We start from the raw sequence: 18,250 nt of genomic DNA on the forward strand, positions 1-18,250 counted from the left end.
CCCCGCGGAAGCAGCAGCCGAAAGGGGGCTGGGGCGGTTTTTGAGCTGAGCCGCAGCAGGGACAGTCATTTAGTCATAACTCCGTGGCGAACACGTCCCGGCCGAGTCATGACGTAGCGCAACGCACCAGCTGCGGCCGGACCCGTTGAAAAAAAAACAAAGCTCTTATCGCGGGCCCCGGAAACATTTCAACGAAGCAGCAAGCAGCATTCCTCGACAGTGGACCGGCAAGTGCCTGATCTGCCATTATTAATCACGGAGTCGTGGGTAAAAGGCCCCAGCGCTCTGCGATACGAGCCTTTGCGAGCCCAGGAACAGGACCCTCCCACCTGCGCCAGGAGGCAATGTCAAAATAAAGTCCGCCGCAGGAAGAGCCCCAGGCGTCGGAGATACGTATCTAATCTCCATCATAGTGATTCCATTGCGCCGGGGAGGTCCCTGGTGGGCCTTTGTTGCCGCCGGTGCCGTCACGGCAGTCAGAAAATGGCCATGTTGCTTCCGATGCGTCCAATGAAGGCGTCTGACTTCCGCAAGGGACCAATGTTTCGTGCTCCGCAGCCCGTCACAACGTGAACTTCCAGCGTTTCCTTTAAAGCCGTAGCTGCTGCGCTTGCTTGCCGGTAGGCACTGGTGGTCTAGCTCTACCAGTCTTGTATCATCCGTCACCGAACAGGCTCTCGAGACCGTCGCAATGGCGTCGACGGGCAACTCGACAAACCTGCCTGTGACTGGGAACGACCCGAACGACGGATATTGGGGTGACACGCACGAAGATGGCCCCGTAGACGAGCAAGAAGCAAGACACGAGTTTGACGAGCTCCAGCGGGAGCTGACGAGACGGAGTACGACTCGGCCTGAGAGCAGAAGAAAATCGACGAGAGGGCAGGGCCATGGCGCTGGGGCGGACGAAGCAGATATCGAAAAGGGGCGAAGCGCTGGAGCTGATGATGGGGCAGAAAGCTCCAGGACACTCCGGGACGATGACTTTCACCTCGAGCGCTTCATGCGCGATGGCCACCTCGAGAAGCGAGATCCGAGTACTGGCGAGTCAACCAAGAAGGTCGGTGTTGTATTCAAAAACCTCACGGTGAAGGGTGTTGGGAGCAGCGTGGCCACCGTTCGCACCCTCCCGCAGGCAATCGTTGGCACCTTTGGCCCGGATCTCGCCAGGTTCCTCTCGGCCTGGGTGCCACTCTTCCGGATGACGAACAACAGCCCGACTCGAGACTTGATTCGCGATTTCACAGGAGTGATCCGGCCGGGAGAGATGATGCTCGTGCTTGGACGACCCGGTGCCGGCTGCAGCACGTTTCTCAGAGCCATCGCCAACGATCGCGGCTCGTTCCTGGGAGTCGACGGCGAGGTGCTGTACGGCGGAATTCCAGCCAACAAGATGGACAAGAGGTTCCGCGGCGAGGTCGTGTACAACGCCGAGGACGACCGCCATCTCCCCGCCCTCACCGTGGGCCAGACGCTCGACTTTGCCCTCTCCACCAAGACGAAGAAGCGGGAGCGCGGGAACATTGACCTGATTGTCAACTCGTTCCTCAAGATGTTCGCGATGCCGCACACCAAAAACACACAGGTCGGCGACGAATACACCCGCGGCGTCTCTGGAGGCGAACGCAAGCGTGTTAGTATCGCTGAGACGCTGGCGACGAAGAGCACCGTGACGTGTTGGGACAACTCGACCCGTGGCCTTGACGCCTCGACGGCCCTCGATTACGCTAAGTCGCTTCGCATCATGACTGATGTGTCCGACCGCACGACCCTGACGACGCTGTACCAGGCCGGTGAAGGCATCTATGACCTGATGGACAAGGTCCTTGTCATCGATGAGGGCCGCATGCTGTACCAGGGACCGGCGACTAAGGCAAAGCAGTATTTCGTCGACCTCGGCTTCTACTGCCCTCCGCGACAGACAACGGCCGACTTCCTCACCTCAGTCTGCGACGTCAACGCCCGCCAGTTCCGCGATGGCTACGAGGCCAAGTGCCCGAAGACCCCCGAGGAACTCGAGAAGGCGTTCCGACAGAGCGCCGCCTACCAGGCAGTGTTGGACGACGTCCAGGACTTCGAGCAGCATCTCAGCCATACCGGACATGCCGACGCGCAGACTTTCCGAGAGTCGGTTCACGACTCCAAGTCCAGGACTGTTATGAGCGGATCGAACTACACCGTCTCCTTCTGGAAGCAGGTCCTCCAGTGTACCCGGCGTGAGTTCTGGCTCATCTGGGGCGATAAGACATCTCTCTACACCAAATTCTTCATCATCATTAGCAACGGTCTGATCGTGGGCTCCCTCTTCTATAACACCCCGAGCAACACCCAAGGCGCATTCTTGCGCGGGGGTGTAGCGTTCTTCTCCATCCTGTTCCTCGGATGGCTGCAATTGTCCGAGCTGGCCAAGGCCGTTTCGGGACGTTCAGTCATCTTGCGACACAAGGAATACGCTTTCTATCGACCCTCGGCAGTCAACTTGGCTCGCGTGTTGGCAGACTTCCCCATGCTTCTCGCCCAGGTCATCATCTTCGGTCTGATCATGTACTTCATGACCAACCTTGACGTGGAGGCGGGCAAGTTCTTCATCTACATGCTGTTTGTCTACGTCATCACCATCTGCGTCACGGCTCTGTACCGAATGTTTGCGGCCTTGTCCCCGACCATGGACGACGCCATCCGCTTCTCCGGTATCGCGCTCAATCTCTTGATCCTTTACACGGGCTACACCATTGCGAAGCCAGTGCTCCTTGATCAAAAGATTTGGTTCGGCTGGATCTACTACATCAATCCAATCAGCTACGCCTTTGAAGCTGTCTTGACCAACGAATTCTCCGGCCGCGACATGCAATGCGCCCCCAGCCAGCTCGTTCCCCAGATTCCCGGTATTGACCCTCAATATCAAGGATGCGCGATTGCCGGATCGCAGCCTGGAAACCCCACGGTCCCGGGTGCACGATACATCAGCGAGCAGTTCAACTACAGCCGGTCGAACCTGTGGCGAAACTTTGGTGTTGTCATTGCATTCGCGGTTCTGTACATCCTGATCACGGTTGGCGCCACTGAGGTGCTGTCATTTGCCAGCTCCGGGGCTGGCGCGCTCGTGTTCAAGTCCTCGAAGAAGACCAAGGCGCGTCAGGGTAAGGCCGACGTGGAGGAAGCAGGTCGTCGAGCCTCGGATGCCGCAATTGAACGGCAGCGAACGCCGGACGAGGTGTTGGAGCAGTTCGCGAGAAGCGAGCAGATCTTCACTTGGGAGAACCTCAACTACACTGTGCCGACGGCGCAGGGGCCGAAGAAGCTCCTCAATGACGTCCACGGTTACGCCAAGCCTGGGGTGTTGGTCGCCCTGATGGGAGCCAGTGGTGCAGGCAAGACAACCCTCCTGAACACATTGTCGCAGCGCCAGTCAGTGGGTGTTGTGGAAGGCCAGATGCTGGTCGACGGCAAAGGACTCCAGCCAGATTTCCAGCGCAGAACTGGCTTTGTCGAGCAGATGGATCTGCACGAGGGCAGTGCGACGGTGCGAGAGGCTCTCGAGTTCTCTGCGCTCCTCAGGCAAGGGCGAGAAGTGCCCCGCGAAGAGAAGCTGGAGTACGTCGACAAGGTCATCGACCTCCTGGAGCTTGGAGACATCGCCGACGCCATTGTTGGCTCTCTGGGCGTCGAGCCTAAGAAGAGACTGACGATCGGCGTGGAACTCGCCGCGAAGCCGTCGCTCCTGCTGTTCCTTGACGAGCCAACAAGTGGCCTCGATTCGCAATCCGCCTACTCGATTGTCCGATTCCTGCGGAAGCTATGCGCGGCCGGCCAAGCGATTGTCTGCACGATCCACCAGCCTTCGTCCGAGCTGATCGAGCTTTTCGACCACATCCTGGCGCTGAACCCCGGCGGCAACACCTTCTACTTCGGGCCTGTGGGACAGAACGGTCGCGCAGTCGTCGACTACTTCGCGGCTCGCGGCGCAAAGTGCCCCGAAGGCAAGAACGTCGCCGAGTTCCTCATCGAGACGTCTGCCTCGGCGCGCGAGCACTGGAATGAGCAGTGGCGCATCTCTGACGAGAACAAAGCCCTCCACCAGGAGATTCAGCGCATCAAGAGCGAGCGCAGTGCGGTCCCCGAAAACAAGGACGTTCTGCAGCACGAGTTCGCCGCTCCGGTGTCCCAGCAGATTCTGCTTCTGACGAAGCGCATGTTCCTCAATCAGTGGAGAGCCCCGAGCTACATCTACGGCAAGCTATTTACAGCCATCATCGTCGGCATCTTCAATGGCTTCACCTTCTGGAAGCTTGGCGATACTGTCAACGACATGCAGAGCCGGATGTTCACATCGTTCCTCATCTTGCTCATTCCGCCGACCGTTCTCAACGCCATTTTGCCGAAGTTCTACATGGATAGGGCGATCTGGGAGGCTAGAGAAGGTCCCAGCCGTCTCTATGGCTGGGTGGCATTCTGCACGGCGTCCGTCGTCTCGGAAATTCCTGGCTCATTCATCGCGGGTGTGCTGTACTGGGTACTCTGGTATTGGCCTACTGGCCTTCCGACCGACTCGTCGACCTCTGGTTACGTGTTCCTGATGACGATGCTCTTCTTCCTGTTCCAGTCCAGCTGGGGACAGTGGATCTGCGCCTGGGCCCCAAGTTTCACCGTCATCAGCAACGTGCTGCCCTTCTTCCTGGTCATGTTCTCGTTGTTCAATGGCGTTGTTGTTCCGTACGCGCAGCTCAACGTCTTCTGGAAGTACTGGGTACGTGCAATGCCCATCCCTATTCTGACGAAATACTGACTCATGGCGCAGCTCTACTACATCAACCCCAGTACGTACTGGATCAGTGGTGTTTTGGCAGCCACTCTTCCCCATCAAGTGGTTCGGTGTGCGCAGAACGAAGCCGCGCACTTCAATATTCCCTCGGGCCAGACATGCATGGAGTTTGCGCAAAGTTTCGTCGAGAAGGCAGGCGCCGGCTACTTGGTCGACCCAGATGCGACGGGATCCTGCAGCTACTGCCCGTACGCCAACGGCACGGAGTACTTGGACGCCTTGAGCATCAAGGCTAGCCAGAAGTGGCGCGACTTTGGCATCTTCCTTGCCTTCTGTGTGTCGAATTGGGCGTAAGTTCCATTATACCCCAAACAGCATGTTTCGAGCAAATGCTAATTGTTGAGCGCAGGCTGGTCTACTTTTTCATCTACACCGTCCGCGTGCGAAAGTGGTCATTTGGGTTTGGGCTTTTGTTCAAATATCTTTAGAGTGCGAGCGGCTGCGATTTGAGGAACAAGCGCAGCGCATATTTGCCTGTCGTGTCAGAGCACGGACAAACGACTCCCAGTCGTGCACATCTACCCTTGTAGTGGCGTCAGTTAGGCGTAAACCATAGAACAAAAGAGCGATAGATATGGGCAAGACGGAGACGGAGGCACTTGACTACCGGCGCGGGATCTTCTCGATTCGTGCTGGCCATCTCCAAATGCGACTCGTTGCCTGTCCTTGCCACCACCGAGGTGTTGGCTTCCCGTTGCATGTGTGCTCCATCGATCCACCACAGCCCAGCGATCTCGGCTTCATCCCCGCATCTTCGCCATGCCACCCTTACCCATGGGTGCGTCCAATCGCGACTCTGGCCACACCAACCCGCACTTCCCCGCACGAGGATTGCAGACTAATGCGCCTTAGCTTCTGCACGATGGCGTCGTGGCTCAAGGAACCGAGCTGCCTCCAAATGCCCCAAGGCTGGGTGAGAGTTCAAGCCTCGGCAGAGCTTGTGCTGCGTGCTTAAGCTTTGCGATTCACGTGGATGAGATTTGAACATATGTATTTGCATGGGTGTAATCGGGAGCGCCTACATACCTTCATTCTGCATGCACAACTGACTCTAGTCACCATTGGCGAAGATGCAGCATCAAAATAAGATCCAGAAGCGACATTCGCTCATCGGCCACCGCCTGTCGTGGACCGGTCCACCCCCGAAGGCGATGGGCCCGAGGACCGCGCCCGGATATCTGGGCAATTTGACGGACGCGCAAGAAGCAAAGCTGCGCGCCCTATGGGCCATTGGCATCAAATTCGTCGAAATTTGCGAGGCCGACGCGGAGTCCAACGATGCAAAGTCACTCGAAGAGAAGTATGTGCCTCTAGCCAAGAAGTCCTCGTCCTTGCCAAAGGGAGAGGGCAAGCCCAGCGCGACCCATCAAAAGTATCCAGGACTGGTCAAGGAGCTGCTGTCGCTGCTGCCCACCGATGAGAAGGACATACAAAAGCTGGCCAGACAGGCCGTCGATGCCCTGGACCACTGGACACCGGAAATGTACCACCTCATCGTCATGCGCATGGTCAAATGCGAGCATCCGGATGCTTTGGGTCTTCGTTTCCTCCGCGCCTGCAACTGGGACCTTATCCAGGCGACCAAGATGATGGGCAAGGCCATATACTGGAGGGCAATGGAGGCCGCCGTGGACGACGACATCATGAAGCGAGGCGAGGCGGGTGCCGCAGAAGACGAGAAGAACGGCTTCGGGCTCGCCAGAACCATCAGCACGGACTTCATGAACCAAATCAGAAGCGGCAAGGCATTCATTCACGGCACGGACAAAGTGGGACGGCCCATCAGCTACATTCGACTGCGAAAACACAAGGCGTCCGATCAGTGCTACCAAAGCCTCGAGAGATACACAGTATACCTCCTGGAGCTGGCCCGCTTGTCCCTACGAGCGCCGATTGAAACGGGCGTAAGTCGAGACTATAAATAAGTACGCCGAGTATGGAGTCACTGCTAATTATCCTGGCAGACAATCCTGATTGACATGAGTGGGTTCGTCACTTCGAACATCGACCTCTCTCCTCTCAAATTCATCATCAACTGCGTTCAAGCAAATTACCCAGAATCGCTTGGGCTTCTTCTCATACACAATGCCCCCATAGGGTTCAAAAGTAAGTCGCATGCGACCGCCTGTGAGCATCACTTCGGCCGGTTTACTGATACCGTCTCTCGCAGCACTATGGAAGATGGTCCGCTTCTGGTTGGACCCGGCAGTAGCTTCGAAAGTTCGGTTCACTCGGGGCAAGCGTGGCCTGCTGAAGTACATCGCACCTGATCAGCTGCTTAAGGAACTGGGTGGGAACGAGGACTGGGAGTACGAGTACGAGGAGCCGCAACCTGACGAGAACATCAAGATGCAAGACACAGACACGCGCGATCGATTGCTTAAGGAACGACAGGTCCTTGCACAGAGGTTCGAAGACCTGACGCAAGAATGGGTGATGAGCGCCCAACACAGCGACAGGTCCAGGGAAATTTGCGGAAGACGAGACGCCCTGGCCGACAAGTTGACTGCGAATTACTGGGCACTAGACCCGTACATCCGGGCGCGATCAATCTACGACCGACATGGGTACTTTCGAGGAGCGGCTGGAGCAGAATGGTACGCCAGAACCAAGCAAACTGCACCGGCAGTCGCCACAGCGCCGGTTACGAATAACAAGACGCCCGGAGACGAGTCCCCTGTGTTAGGCAGGTCATCAACATCGGACGGCATGTCGACATTACGCAAAGCTTCGCTTTCCGATGGAATGTCGACCTTGGGAAGGGCGTCAACGTTCGATGACACACCGACGTTGGATAGATCGTCGACCTCGGAAGACGAGGTTTTCTTCCTGGACGAGGTGCCCAGGGTGGAGATTGAGAAAGTGCCCGATTTTGCCAGCGTACATGTAACCTTCGACCGCGTTAGTATTATTGGAGGCGATGACTCTTCATATTACAGCGATGTCGATAGGGCTGAACCGTCAAGGTTATGGGGGTAGAATACTTGTTTTGCCCACTCTCAAAGCATACTTTAGCCCCATTCTTTGCGAATGTTCTGCCTGGTGACATGAACCAAGCTGAAAACCGCCAGGAAGTGGCCTCCCCGATGAGGTGGCGCATTGATACAGCATCTCTTTTGGGCAGCGAAGCCACATTGCTAGCGGCCTACTTCGGAATACTCATGCCAACAAGGTGTGGCTATGCCTTCGCTTTTAGGATCTCTTTAGGATTGTTTGGATGTGGTGGCTGATGCCCCCTTCTTGAACGAGGATACACCGTGACGCTGTTATGTCCACAACGGGAAACCAACGCTATCCAACATTGGCCTGTGTTCGCAAAAATAGGTTATGTCAGACGCCACTGCTCAGCTGTTGCTAGATATCCGACGCCATGCCGAACCGGCAGCACATATGCTGGGCTGTGTGCTAGGTGCGGCTGAGATCCTCACTTGTTGACGTTGGCCGGTCCCGAGGCTGCCGAGCCACGGCACTCAGGAATCGAGTACCGAGACCACCGGGACTAATGGGGAAAATCGCACGGGAGTGGCGTCACACATGTATGGCAGCAGAGGCTGGGTGCGGCGCAGATCGAGGGCGGCGGCGCAGGCTGAGGCGGCGTCAGATATTTGACGCTTTTAGAAACTCGTGGTGGTAGCCTGACAGATGACCGGGAAGGCTTGGTGATGGAGGTACAGCGCATCTTGTCCTACGACATTTGCACCGTAGACGAGCGCGCGAGGTCCCTGATCCTCCTCGCAAGTATAAATCATCGTTGTTTCCCCCGACTTCTATCCATCAATCCCAGACCACACCAGCAAGCACCACAAGTCGACGGCATAGCACAAGCACTGCTCTTCCAAGTCCTTCAAGATCGTTAGGCCCTATCCCCTTCAGCTTCCCAAGCAACATTAAGAGCCAGCCAGTACTCCGATACTTTGAGACCTTAAGAACGTTCAAAATGAAGTCCTCCACCATTGCTATCCTCGCCGCCGCTGCCACTGGCACCATCGCAGGCCCCAGCAAGATTTATGCGCGAAACGGTACTACCACGACATCAAACTTCATTCTGCCGAACGCAATGGCAGTCCACAGCATTAACAGCAACGCCAACACCCCCTCTACGCAAATCCAGACTATCCGCCTGGGCGGCGTGGAGACTTCAACGCTCGTGTCGTTTGTGATCCCGTCAACGGCAACCGGCACGTGCAAAACACATATTTCCGCCGGTCGGCTGGGCAGCGGAGACAAGGTCCAGGGCTCGCAGATCGTGGACATCTTCAGCACGCTGCTCACCGACATCAACACCACTCCGTCGGGCAATCAGCGCAACCTTGGGCTCGGTCGTCTGCGCTTCAACGGTGCGACCAACGAGTTTGACTTTGACGCGCGCGATGTCCAGCCGACTATCCAGACGTTTCCCTGCCCCGCTGGCAAGACGCTTCAGTGGGAGATTGTGGCCGTTGGTGAGAGTGACGAGGTTATCATCGGACAGGACTTCACCTCCAGCGGCTCTGGTGTCCCCAACGGCATCTCTATCGAGTTCTAGCCACTGTTGGTCGTGGGTGGATTCTATTTGCTTTTGACATGCATTCACTCGACTGCAAAGCGCATTAATGCTGTTGCGATGGGAGGTACTTGGCAGCTAGAGACTTGTTTTGACCTGATACAATTGGTTTCTTGTTTCTAGATCATTGTTTATATATATCATTTTCTCCTGCTCTACCACATGTACCTTGAAACAGCTTCAGTGGTTCCAACGAGACCGCGGCGGAAGCTCTGGCTATTCGTCATCGTCCACCCCTACCGCCGTCTTCACCTCCCTCAGTGAGGGGAGGTTAATATCGTGAAGCCCCAGCGTTGCCCTCCCGTACAATCCGCTCTCATCCCTGACGACACGCCTCTTATCATGGCTGCCCAGAACTTTGCCCAGCAGCTCGGCTGTCAAGCCCTGCTCCAGGAAGCGCTTCACAGCCACAGTCGTCACATCGTAGATGTCTCTATCGCCAGATCTGAAGTCATCGAGCGCTCGGTGCGCTCTCAACGATGTGTCGTTTGGGTTGTCGATGAAGGCAGCAACTTGTATGGAGAACTCCTTAGCTCTACCCACCACATCTCGCATCTCACTCTTGATGGCATCCACCTCTGATCGTTGCAGCTCAGATGCAGTCAGAACCAAGACGCTTGTCGGCGCCGTCAGCTCCGAACTTTCCAGGCTCTTAATTTTGCATATCGCCTGCCGCAGGGTGAAGGCCAGGCTGTTGAGGAGTCTGGGCTGCTGCTTCGACTTGCTGAGAGCCTCCTTGGTGTGCGCGAGTAGGGCGTCCGACTCCATTCCGCGAGCATGCCATCCCTCCCAGGCCTGCAGCTTCATCTCCCGCACATGGGCCAAAAGCTTGAGGAATTTCTCAGGCGTGTTCTCGTTGGCAGTCATCCAATCCTTGAGGCCAAAGTGGCGGCTGTATGTCGGAAAATTGTCGACATATCGTTGTGCCTCGTACCAGTCATTGCGGACGAATAATCCGTCGAGGTATTCCTCCCTGCTTCGAATCTCCTGCGGCAGCTTGCGCGTGTTTCTGTGGTTCGTGAAGAAGATGGTGGCGTCTACATCCAGCGACCGAAAGATGAGTACCAAACAGCAGGCAAATAGTTTGATGGCATCTTTCGCTTGTCGTCCCACTCGGAAATTGTCGTCAATGTACAAGTAGACGTGTCGGGAGGGTAATGATCGCAGCAGGCCCTGCTCATGCGCGAGCTTCACGGCGGAGAGAAAGATTTGCGACCAGCGCGTGTCCTGTTCGGTGTAAGGAGGAGGCTCATCGGAGGTCAAGATTGAGCGAGGAGCGAATATGTTGATGCCATTTTGGGATGATTGACTCGGCGACGGGCCGTGGGGTTTCTGCGAGAAGTCGACAGGTCGCGCCGCATCCACAGTGTCATCCGCCGCCCGCTTGGCACCAGAGTCGCAGCTGAGAACGTTTCCCATGAGTTGAGATGCAGAAAGCTGGCAACCACAGGTCGAATTTGGAAGAAAGTATCAGATAAGATGGTGAGTGTTGAAAGCGCTTGCCTGTGACGATCTCACAATGAGCTATCAGAAAGTCGTTGAAAGGAGGCAGCCGGACTGTCTGCCTTGCCCTGACAGGGGTGCTGTAAGACAGCCCGTGGGTCGGCCAGTTGTTGGTCCGGCTGCAAGCAAACACTGGTCGGCTGCGCCGTTCACACGTCGGCGCCGTGGAATGAAATCGGCACTCGACATCAATTGAGTGTGCTCGCCTTGTCACTCGACGATCGCGCGGCGCCCTGTATGTGCCCGTGCATAGACAAACAGCACAGAGGATAACCCTATTCAGGTTGACTCGACATTGCCCGAGACCCGAGGCTGCATCCCCTGCGTTACAAGCCACATTTGGTATCCGCTGTCATTCGGATCACTATGTGTCTCTGTGGAAGTCGTGAAATCGGCCACCGCAAGAATGAGAGGAGACTATCTCATGGAGAAGTCAGTCTTGGCAACCAACAGTCTCGTAGGCCACAGCTGACAGTGCGGCCAGTCATTGTAACCAGCCCCCTCAACCAGCTTGTGGGCGTGATTCAATGCCCATCTGCCGGGGGTGAGACCCCTGTGCCCCGCTACGCAGTGCCCAGATTTTTGCAGTCCCTGGGATTCCTGCGTGTTGAAGCTCACTAGCTTCGCGCACTATCGGGTTACATGGGCGCTCGCCGACGGTTTCAACGTCGCTCATGACACGAAAAGGCTACGGTGCTAAATTGGCGACGGCTCATCACTCTTCGAAGCTCGAGTTCTTCTTTTGGTTGTTGTATTTATTTACACGAGAACTTTATCCTCGCTTGGCCACATCCTCCAGGATAACACTGGCAGCCAGCTTGCCGAGGTTGTTCGACGCCAATGGCGAGTCGCCTGTCAGGACGTACCTGTCCCGGTGCGTCTCGCCGGTGATGCCCGCATTCAGGGGGGTGACGCCAAGCTTGCGAAGGCTCTCACCAACCAACCACTCCATCTGACCCGGAATATATCCAATGTCCACGTTGGCGCCCTTGTCCAATGAGTCGGGGAAGACCACGATCTTGTAGCCGTCGTAGATGTACTTGCTGCCCTCGGGCTTGCCAACGTTGGCAGCAAGCATGCATGACGGGCCGTGACAAAGGGTGATGAGATATCGCTGGTTCGCATCGGCCCAGCGGAGGACGTTGCCAACGGTTTCCGAGAAAGGAACATCTGTCAGGACACCATGGCCACCTGGGATGAAGACGCCGATATAGGGGGTCTCCTTCGTGAATCCCTTGCCCCAAACTTCCTCAAGGTTGAGCGGCTTGCGAAGCTGGTCCTTGTACTTGTCGAAGAACTTCTTGACGGCTTCGTCCTCCTTGGGGAACGCCCACATCTCGAACTTAATCGGGCGGCCTCCGATCGTCGCCACGTCAAAGTCGAAGCCGGCGGCATCGAGATGCATCATGGGCAGAAGAAGTTCCACAGGGTGGTTACCCGTTGAGAAGAACTTGCCATCCGCCATCCGCAGGTAGCGCTCTCCGGTACCGACCAGGAGGACCTTCCACTTGCCGCCTTTGTAGGCATTGGGGTAATCCGCACCGCCAAAGTCCGTCTTCGGGGCAGTGTACTGGGTGAGGGAGAATGGCGACGGGAACCAAGCGTCAAACTCGGCCGGGTCGGCTTTCGGGGCGCGGTCGGATGAGTTCGCCATGATTGCTTCTGCGCAGTGGTTGCTTGTACTTGGGAATGGTAAAAGTCAGAGTGGTTGTAGAACAAAGACCCTTGCCAACCTCATGCGGTAGATGCCATTATATAGTGTCAGTCGTCGCCTGGCAGATCCACATTGACCGATGAACCCGGATGACGAGGCGCGTTTATGCTTTTGATCCAGTTGGCGTTAGGCTACGGGATAGGAACCACTAATGCATTAAACATTGTTGTGGATGGCGGCGGTGCCATTTCTTTGGCTCAGTCCCTCCAACTGGTCCTGTCGTGCGAAATCCGAGGGGAATGCTGCCAAGTTGAGACATTGAGTTTACAGCCATGCGTTAGCTAGCTCCGCCATCGGTTTGCAACGTGCGGCTCTGAAGCTCACAGCCAGGGTGCTTCCCCAGCCCTATCGCCGAGGCCCTCTCTCGGAGTTAGCGCGTGCTGAAACCTGACACTGACATTGGTTCCTCCCACAAGGTTCGCAGGTTTATTAACGGCTTCCACCAAGTCGTCGGCTTACTCACGGTTTTGTCATGTGCCACTGACGCTCCAAGAAAGCTTATTTCATGCTGGTCCCCTGCCGCCATACTGCCTAGCTCAGGAGCCATTGCCGGGGTCCACTCACAGCATGGAGCTGCCTACCAAATGCGCATATTCAGCATCCACGCAAGCCACGATAAAGCACCTCTTCCTAAAAGGGTAGTACTACAAAACCGCCGGGTCCAGTAATGTCAAGCCAGGCATCTGACCCCACGAGAACGATGAACAGGCTGTGTTGAATATGAAGCTATCGTTTCACACGATCAGTGGCTGCGGGTTGGGGGGGGGGGGGGAGGCAGCTGCGCTAGTGCAGCCGTCACGACAATTTCCAGGCAAAAAACGGGCCTGCAACCAAGCAACAATACTTGGAAGTTGGTTGAATTAAGAGTTTGAAACTCAGATGACATATTGCCGTCGATCGAATGCCCAGACGCTTGGTGCCTCAAACCAAACTACCAATTTCAACTGGTCGAAGTATATCCTTTTCGCTGTACTATTGCATGTCATCAATCAACCATGAAGCTACTGAAAAGTCCTCAAACAAACTTCAGGCGGCTCCCGGATATACCAATGTAATGGGGCCAATACATGTAAAAATTCGCCACGGGTATTTCCCCCAAATGCAATGTTCGATGTAGGGTGAATCGATCTACTTCATTAAGGGCTCACGAGGCGGGTCAAGGACGTTACTATCTGCATAATCGTCGCGCTACAGCAAACAAATCTGTACACCAAGTCTATCGGAAGATAGGGTCAAGTAGGGAATCCTTCCTATTCGAGACCTCAAGCTTCATGTTGTTTCGGCTATCGGCCCGCATAGCACTATTGGTGTTTATCAGTGGTGAGCTGCGGCCCGGTACCGTCCTGTTTTTGACGGTTACTGTTTACCCAATAAGAGAGTGCAGTAAACTGCGGGCTTTCCAAAGTCAACATCTAAAAGAGTGCTGCCGAAAAGGCGGTAAGTTGCTGTACCAATTGCTCAGCTTTATCTGTCAAATGACGCGCAAGCTTGTGCACGTACGGCTGACATGTAGGTCCGTGCGATGGATGCACCGCCAACAGATACATTGAGTCCTGTCATACAAGTACAGTAATTGGGCACCGCGATGAACGACTGAGATGTATGAGATCTATGGATATATGTACGGGCAGTATATGTATGCGCGTACAGTGTCCACAGAACTGTATGGCTGACAATTTCCTCGTCTCGAACCCTGCACCGGGATTAATCCAATAGCATCCTCCTGGCACACATGGTGCTTATATTGTTGGCTGCAAACACGTGATCGTGCAGTGAGAGGAAAGGAATACGGGTAGAACCATGCCTTTTGCAAAAGAAAAGGAAGGGCGGACTCCTCATAACACCAGTTGGATTGCGAGCTCCCGAGGAAAATGCTAGGCTGGGTATAGTCTTGTAGTGCAGATGGTAGAATTCCTATAGCCAAGTCTGGACATGTGCGCCTCATCAAATTGGTCGCGTACATCACCATTTTTGCTAACGTATACATACGTAGACTGCTTCCAGAGCCGGTGCCCCCACCAAAGCCATTGTACGAGATCTATCGACCGCAGTCGCCCGAGAAGCAATATCCGCAGTCCTCGTTCCAACTCATCTTACTCATATCAATGCCACCGCTGCCATCTGCTTTTTTGGCACAGCACTTCCCACCGGACGACATGCTAGTGAAGACTCAGCGACGATTCAGCAAGTTTCTCCGTTACGGACATGCGCAATGCACGCCCAAGATAGGAGACAGGGTTGGACATCAGTGTACCAGTGTGGCCATGATTGTTGCTTTCGTAGCTTTTTGCCTGAACAAATCTTGGAAGAAGGGCGACCAGAATCGCAACTTTCAGCCGGAAAGACATCGTCACCGGGGGTCACGCCGGAGCCGTCCTCCAGTTGGGGCATGGCAAACGCCAAGGCCACTAGGAAGCTTGCATGTGCGAAGGAGGCAACAGTAGTAGCTAGCTTCATCTTAAAGGTTGGAAATGTGTAGCTGATGGAGAAATCTCCTGCCTCGATTCCCCCTTGACGTAGCGACCGCCTTTTCTCGAACACGATTCTACTCAGAACCCAGACTTGCGATCTGCGCTCCAAGTTAATTTGAGTCGGGAAGTGCCGTAAATCTGTGCTTGTGCCCCACGGCTGCGGGCGGATGCCAAACCTGGGGACGTGCGAACATGTACCAACTCCAAGACATGCTGCGTCCGTGGAGCAGAAACATCCTTCCCGTGGCCGCTGCCCGCAGTTTGCCGGTAGGCTCTTTGGCTCTATAGATCTTCACGAACGCGATGAGATGTGCCATTGTATGAGAAGCCATTATCCTAGGTCTAGATCGCGACTTCATTCGTCCAGCATCTTCACACTGTCAATTGTGATACATCAAAAACGAGGCACCTCGTCTCCGAAAAGTGGTTGGCCAACGAGGCATGGATCTGCATTGCCTGAGACGGTAGTTCGCGAGGCGGTGGATAAATGATGCTATACTGTACCTTAGGCTGGGTGTCAGAAGTACAGCACAGGACTGCACCCGCGTAGTCTGTTTTTACCGCCCGTTTCGTTCGCCAAACAGTTGACGTCGGAGTAAGCAAGTCAGTCTACTCTACTATTGTGTTGCCGCAAATTCTCCCCGCAAGTTGACACAAGCTATAGCTCATCCACCGTTAGACGAGTTTCCGGCTGTCAAGTCCCTGCTGAACGAAATGACGTTAAAAATTGGGAGTTGCTTGTTTGTTTGACACAAAGCCTACTGCCAAAGCTTACTCTGTGACTGTGTTGCCAAGATCGAGGATGCCAGTCCTGTAATGCATCCTTGCGACGATCCCGGTCTCCGGATCAAAGAATCGAACGAAACCTTCGTACAACAACAAATCCATCCCGCACTCGCATCCCAAATCACCGTCATTTGCCCCATTGTTCAAAGCAACCAAGGCAAGAAGTAAGGCTTCCTCAATGTCGTCATCTGCCCCATCATCCATAAGCCTTGCAAGGAGCCTCCATGCGTCATGACCTTCGCATTGGGTGCTGGAACAGCTGCAGCCCCAATACAACTGTCGAACCTTCGCTTTGACCTTGCTGTATAACATTCCATAGGAACTGAGCTCATTGCTTGATCTAACCATACCCGGCCGAACTATCTTCGAAATCTGTTCCAACTCAGGCGGCGTGTTTGGCTCCGCGTGCTGAATGTTGATCGCATCGTACCTGGCCAGCCTTGGAACGTTATATCTCCAGAACACCAGGTAGAATGCGTTTGTGCCAACAATGCTGTCGGCCAGATCGTAGTCAGAGCTATCCATAGCCCATTGCAGGACGTCGAGGATGCACGCCGCAGCATCCACCACCTGTTGATCACTTGTGAGACTTCTCACAAGGTTGTTGGTCTCTCCACACAAGATGTCTCTTTCGTAATCAAGGATGTCATTGAGTGCGCACATAGCCCAAGCCGCCACGATGCCTCGCGCCATATGCAGCTCGTCCCCAACTGTATGGTAAGCGATGAATCCACCCGCCCTGTCTCGAAGCAATCGATCCATTCGTGCGGGGGTGTCCGCTTGATCCGGGACATACTTTTTCGGCTTCAAGTTTCGGACACGCTGCAATTCCGTCTTGATCAATTCCGCAGCGTCACCATTCATAACCTCTACACATCGTTGGGTGACGTCGAGAGGCACGTTGAGCCACAGCCATTCGGCAGCCTGCATCCAACTCGCTTGCCAATCGCGGTATGCTGCTCTCGTAGTACCGTAGTCGATCGCTGTGGACATATTAGCAAGCAGGAGTTCCAAATGGTAGGCAGGTCTCCATCTACTGTCCCTGGACACAAAGCAAGACCAGCCACTCCAACCAAACCAAACTTCCAAATCACCTCTTCGCCACACCCCACCAGGCTCGGAGTCGTATCGGTCATTGTAGTTTCCAATCTTTCGGGCCCCAGAGTCACGTTTGAGCACAGTGCCATTCTCAGTTACGCCCGTCCATCCGCCGGAACCCTTTCCCAGGTGCTTTGCCCTCGCCATGTCGGGGTCTCGCCCGTCCGTCACTCCCTCTCCATCTCTATGCGCTGTTGCCTTGTTCACCATCTCGCGGACCTGATCCAGCATGTTTGGGTCAAGTATTCCGGTCGAGTCGACGTGTCCAACCTCTGGTTGAATAGCGGTTGTGGACAGCACGTGTTCCGCCCACAGTCGTCTCAGGTCCGGCAACTTCCTCTTTACCACCTCGGCAGCGCCACAACTTGGAATTGGCTGCACATCGGTTATTGTGTTACCGTTGAAGAAAACCCATCCTCCATATACGCAATGAAGGCCTTTGGATGCAGCAGACCGGCTTCTTCGGCTCCAGAACCCTCCGCACGCCTCTGATCCGACATGTCCGGGGCAGGTGATGTAATGAACTGTAGTCCCGATCTTGGCCGTGATTGAGGCTGTCCAAGATGGTGGCGCGTTCTCCTCAGCCCTCAATGGACCCCATTTCTCCACTCGTCGAGGCAACCACTGCTCGCATAGCTCTGTTCGTATTTTCGCAATCATTTCCGTCATGTCCGCTCCTGGAGAGGGCGAATGGCCTGTGGCAATCGGCTTTCTATGGGGTTCCATGGCGATGGGTTGACGGAGATGGGTGATACAAAAGCCTTGGAAGTGAATCGTTCCTTGACTCGAGAAAATAATCTTGCCTTGCCTGTGCGATTGCAAGACTTTGACACATGCCAGACATTGAGGGACGTTGAGGCATACGAAGCGGGTCATTCCCCATCAGATCTTGGGATTTAAGTACTGAGCTACGATCTATCCTTGCAGCAAAAAGGCCATGAAGTGTGACACAGTCATATCAGTAGCGGGGCTTACCACTCTTCGTAATATCATACTCTAAAGACGGGAAACGTGGGCTCTTCAGAATCCACTCGAACCATGCGGACAGCAAAACGCACGCGTAATATCGATAAAGAGGCGACTGCAGCGCCAGGATCAGGCCCCGAGCAAGGTGATACGCAGACCCTCCGATGCTGCATGCCCTTTTGTACTTACGAAATATCGTGAGGTATAACTCTGGTTCCACCTGAATCGTCGGCGCTGATAACCACCCGAAATAGCCGGTCTCCGATGGTACATATGCCACCAAAACAAGGACGTGATGGTGTAGATGCAGAGACGTGCAGCGGAACTCTCATCCCCGATGCGCTCCG

General features: G+C 55.0%; 5 protein-coding genes across 5 annotated transcripts; 3 read left to right on the plus strand and 2 right to left on the minus strand.

The window, feature by feature from the left end:
• Positions 1-691: 691 nt before the first annotated feature.
• PLICBS_002162 (uncharacterized protein) lies at positions 692-5,250 on the plus strand (the record flags this gene model as incomplete). Its single annotated transcript, XM_018321792.1, has 4 exons — positions 692-842; positions 957-4,747; positions 4,799-5,112; positions 5,172-5,250. The coding sequence occupies 4 exons, from the start codon at positions 692-694 to the stop codon at positions 5,248-5,250; spliced, it is 4,335 nt and encodes a 1,444-aa protein (XP_018179272.1).
• Positions 5,251-5,892: 642 nt separating this feature from the next.
• Positions 5,893-7,801, plus strand: PLICBS_002163 (uncharacterized protein; the record flags this gene model as incomplete). Its single annotated transcript, XM_065599970.1, has 3 exons — positions 5,893-6,726; positions 6,787-6,805; positions 6,993-7,801. 3 exons carry the CDS (start codon positions 5,893-5,895, stop codon positions 7,799-7,801), a joined length of 1,662 nt encoding a protein of 553 aa, XP_065456042.1.
• Positions 7,802-8,759: 958 nt separating this feature from the next.
• PLICBS_002164 (uncharacterized protein) lies at positions 8,760-9,347 on the plus strand (the record flags this gene model as incomplete). Its single annotated transcript, XM_018321794.2, has 1 exon — positions 8,760-9,347. The coding sequence occupies one exon, from the start codon at positions 8,760-8,762 to the stop codon at positions 9,345-9,347; it is 588 nt and encodes a 195-aa protein (XP_018179274.2).
• A 234-nt stretch (positions 9,348-9,581) lies between these two features.
• Positions 9,582-10,784, minus strand: PLICBS_002165 (uncharacterized protein; the record flags this gene model as incomplete). Its single annotated transcript, XM_065599971.1, has 1 exon — positions 9,582-10,784. The coding sequence occupies one exon, from the start codon at positions 10,782-10,784 to the stop codon at positions 9,582-9,584; it is 1,203 nt and encodes a 400-aa protein (XP_065456043.1).
• An 856-nt stretch (positions 10,785-11,640) lies between these two features.
• On the minus strand, positions 11,641-12,522 carry PLICBS_002166 (uncharacterized protein; the record flags this gene model as incomplete). The annotated part of the gene is made up of 1 exon (XM_018321796.1): positions 11,641-12,522. One exon carries the CDS (start codon positions 12,520-12,522, stop codon positions 11,641-11,643), a length of 882 nt encoding a protein of 293 aa, XP_018179276.1.
• Positions 12,523-18,250: the final 5,728 nt, after the last annotated feature.

This window comes from Purpureocillium lilacinum (assembly GCF_023168085.1).
Source record: "Purpureocillium lilacinum CBS 284.36 DNA, scaffold_2, whole genome shotgun sequence".
Lineage (NCBI taxonomy): Eukaryota > Fungi > Ascomycota > Sordariomycetes > Hypocreales > Ophiocordycipitaceae > Purpureocillium > Purpureocillium lilacinum.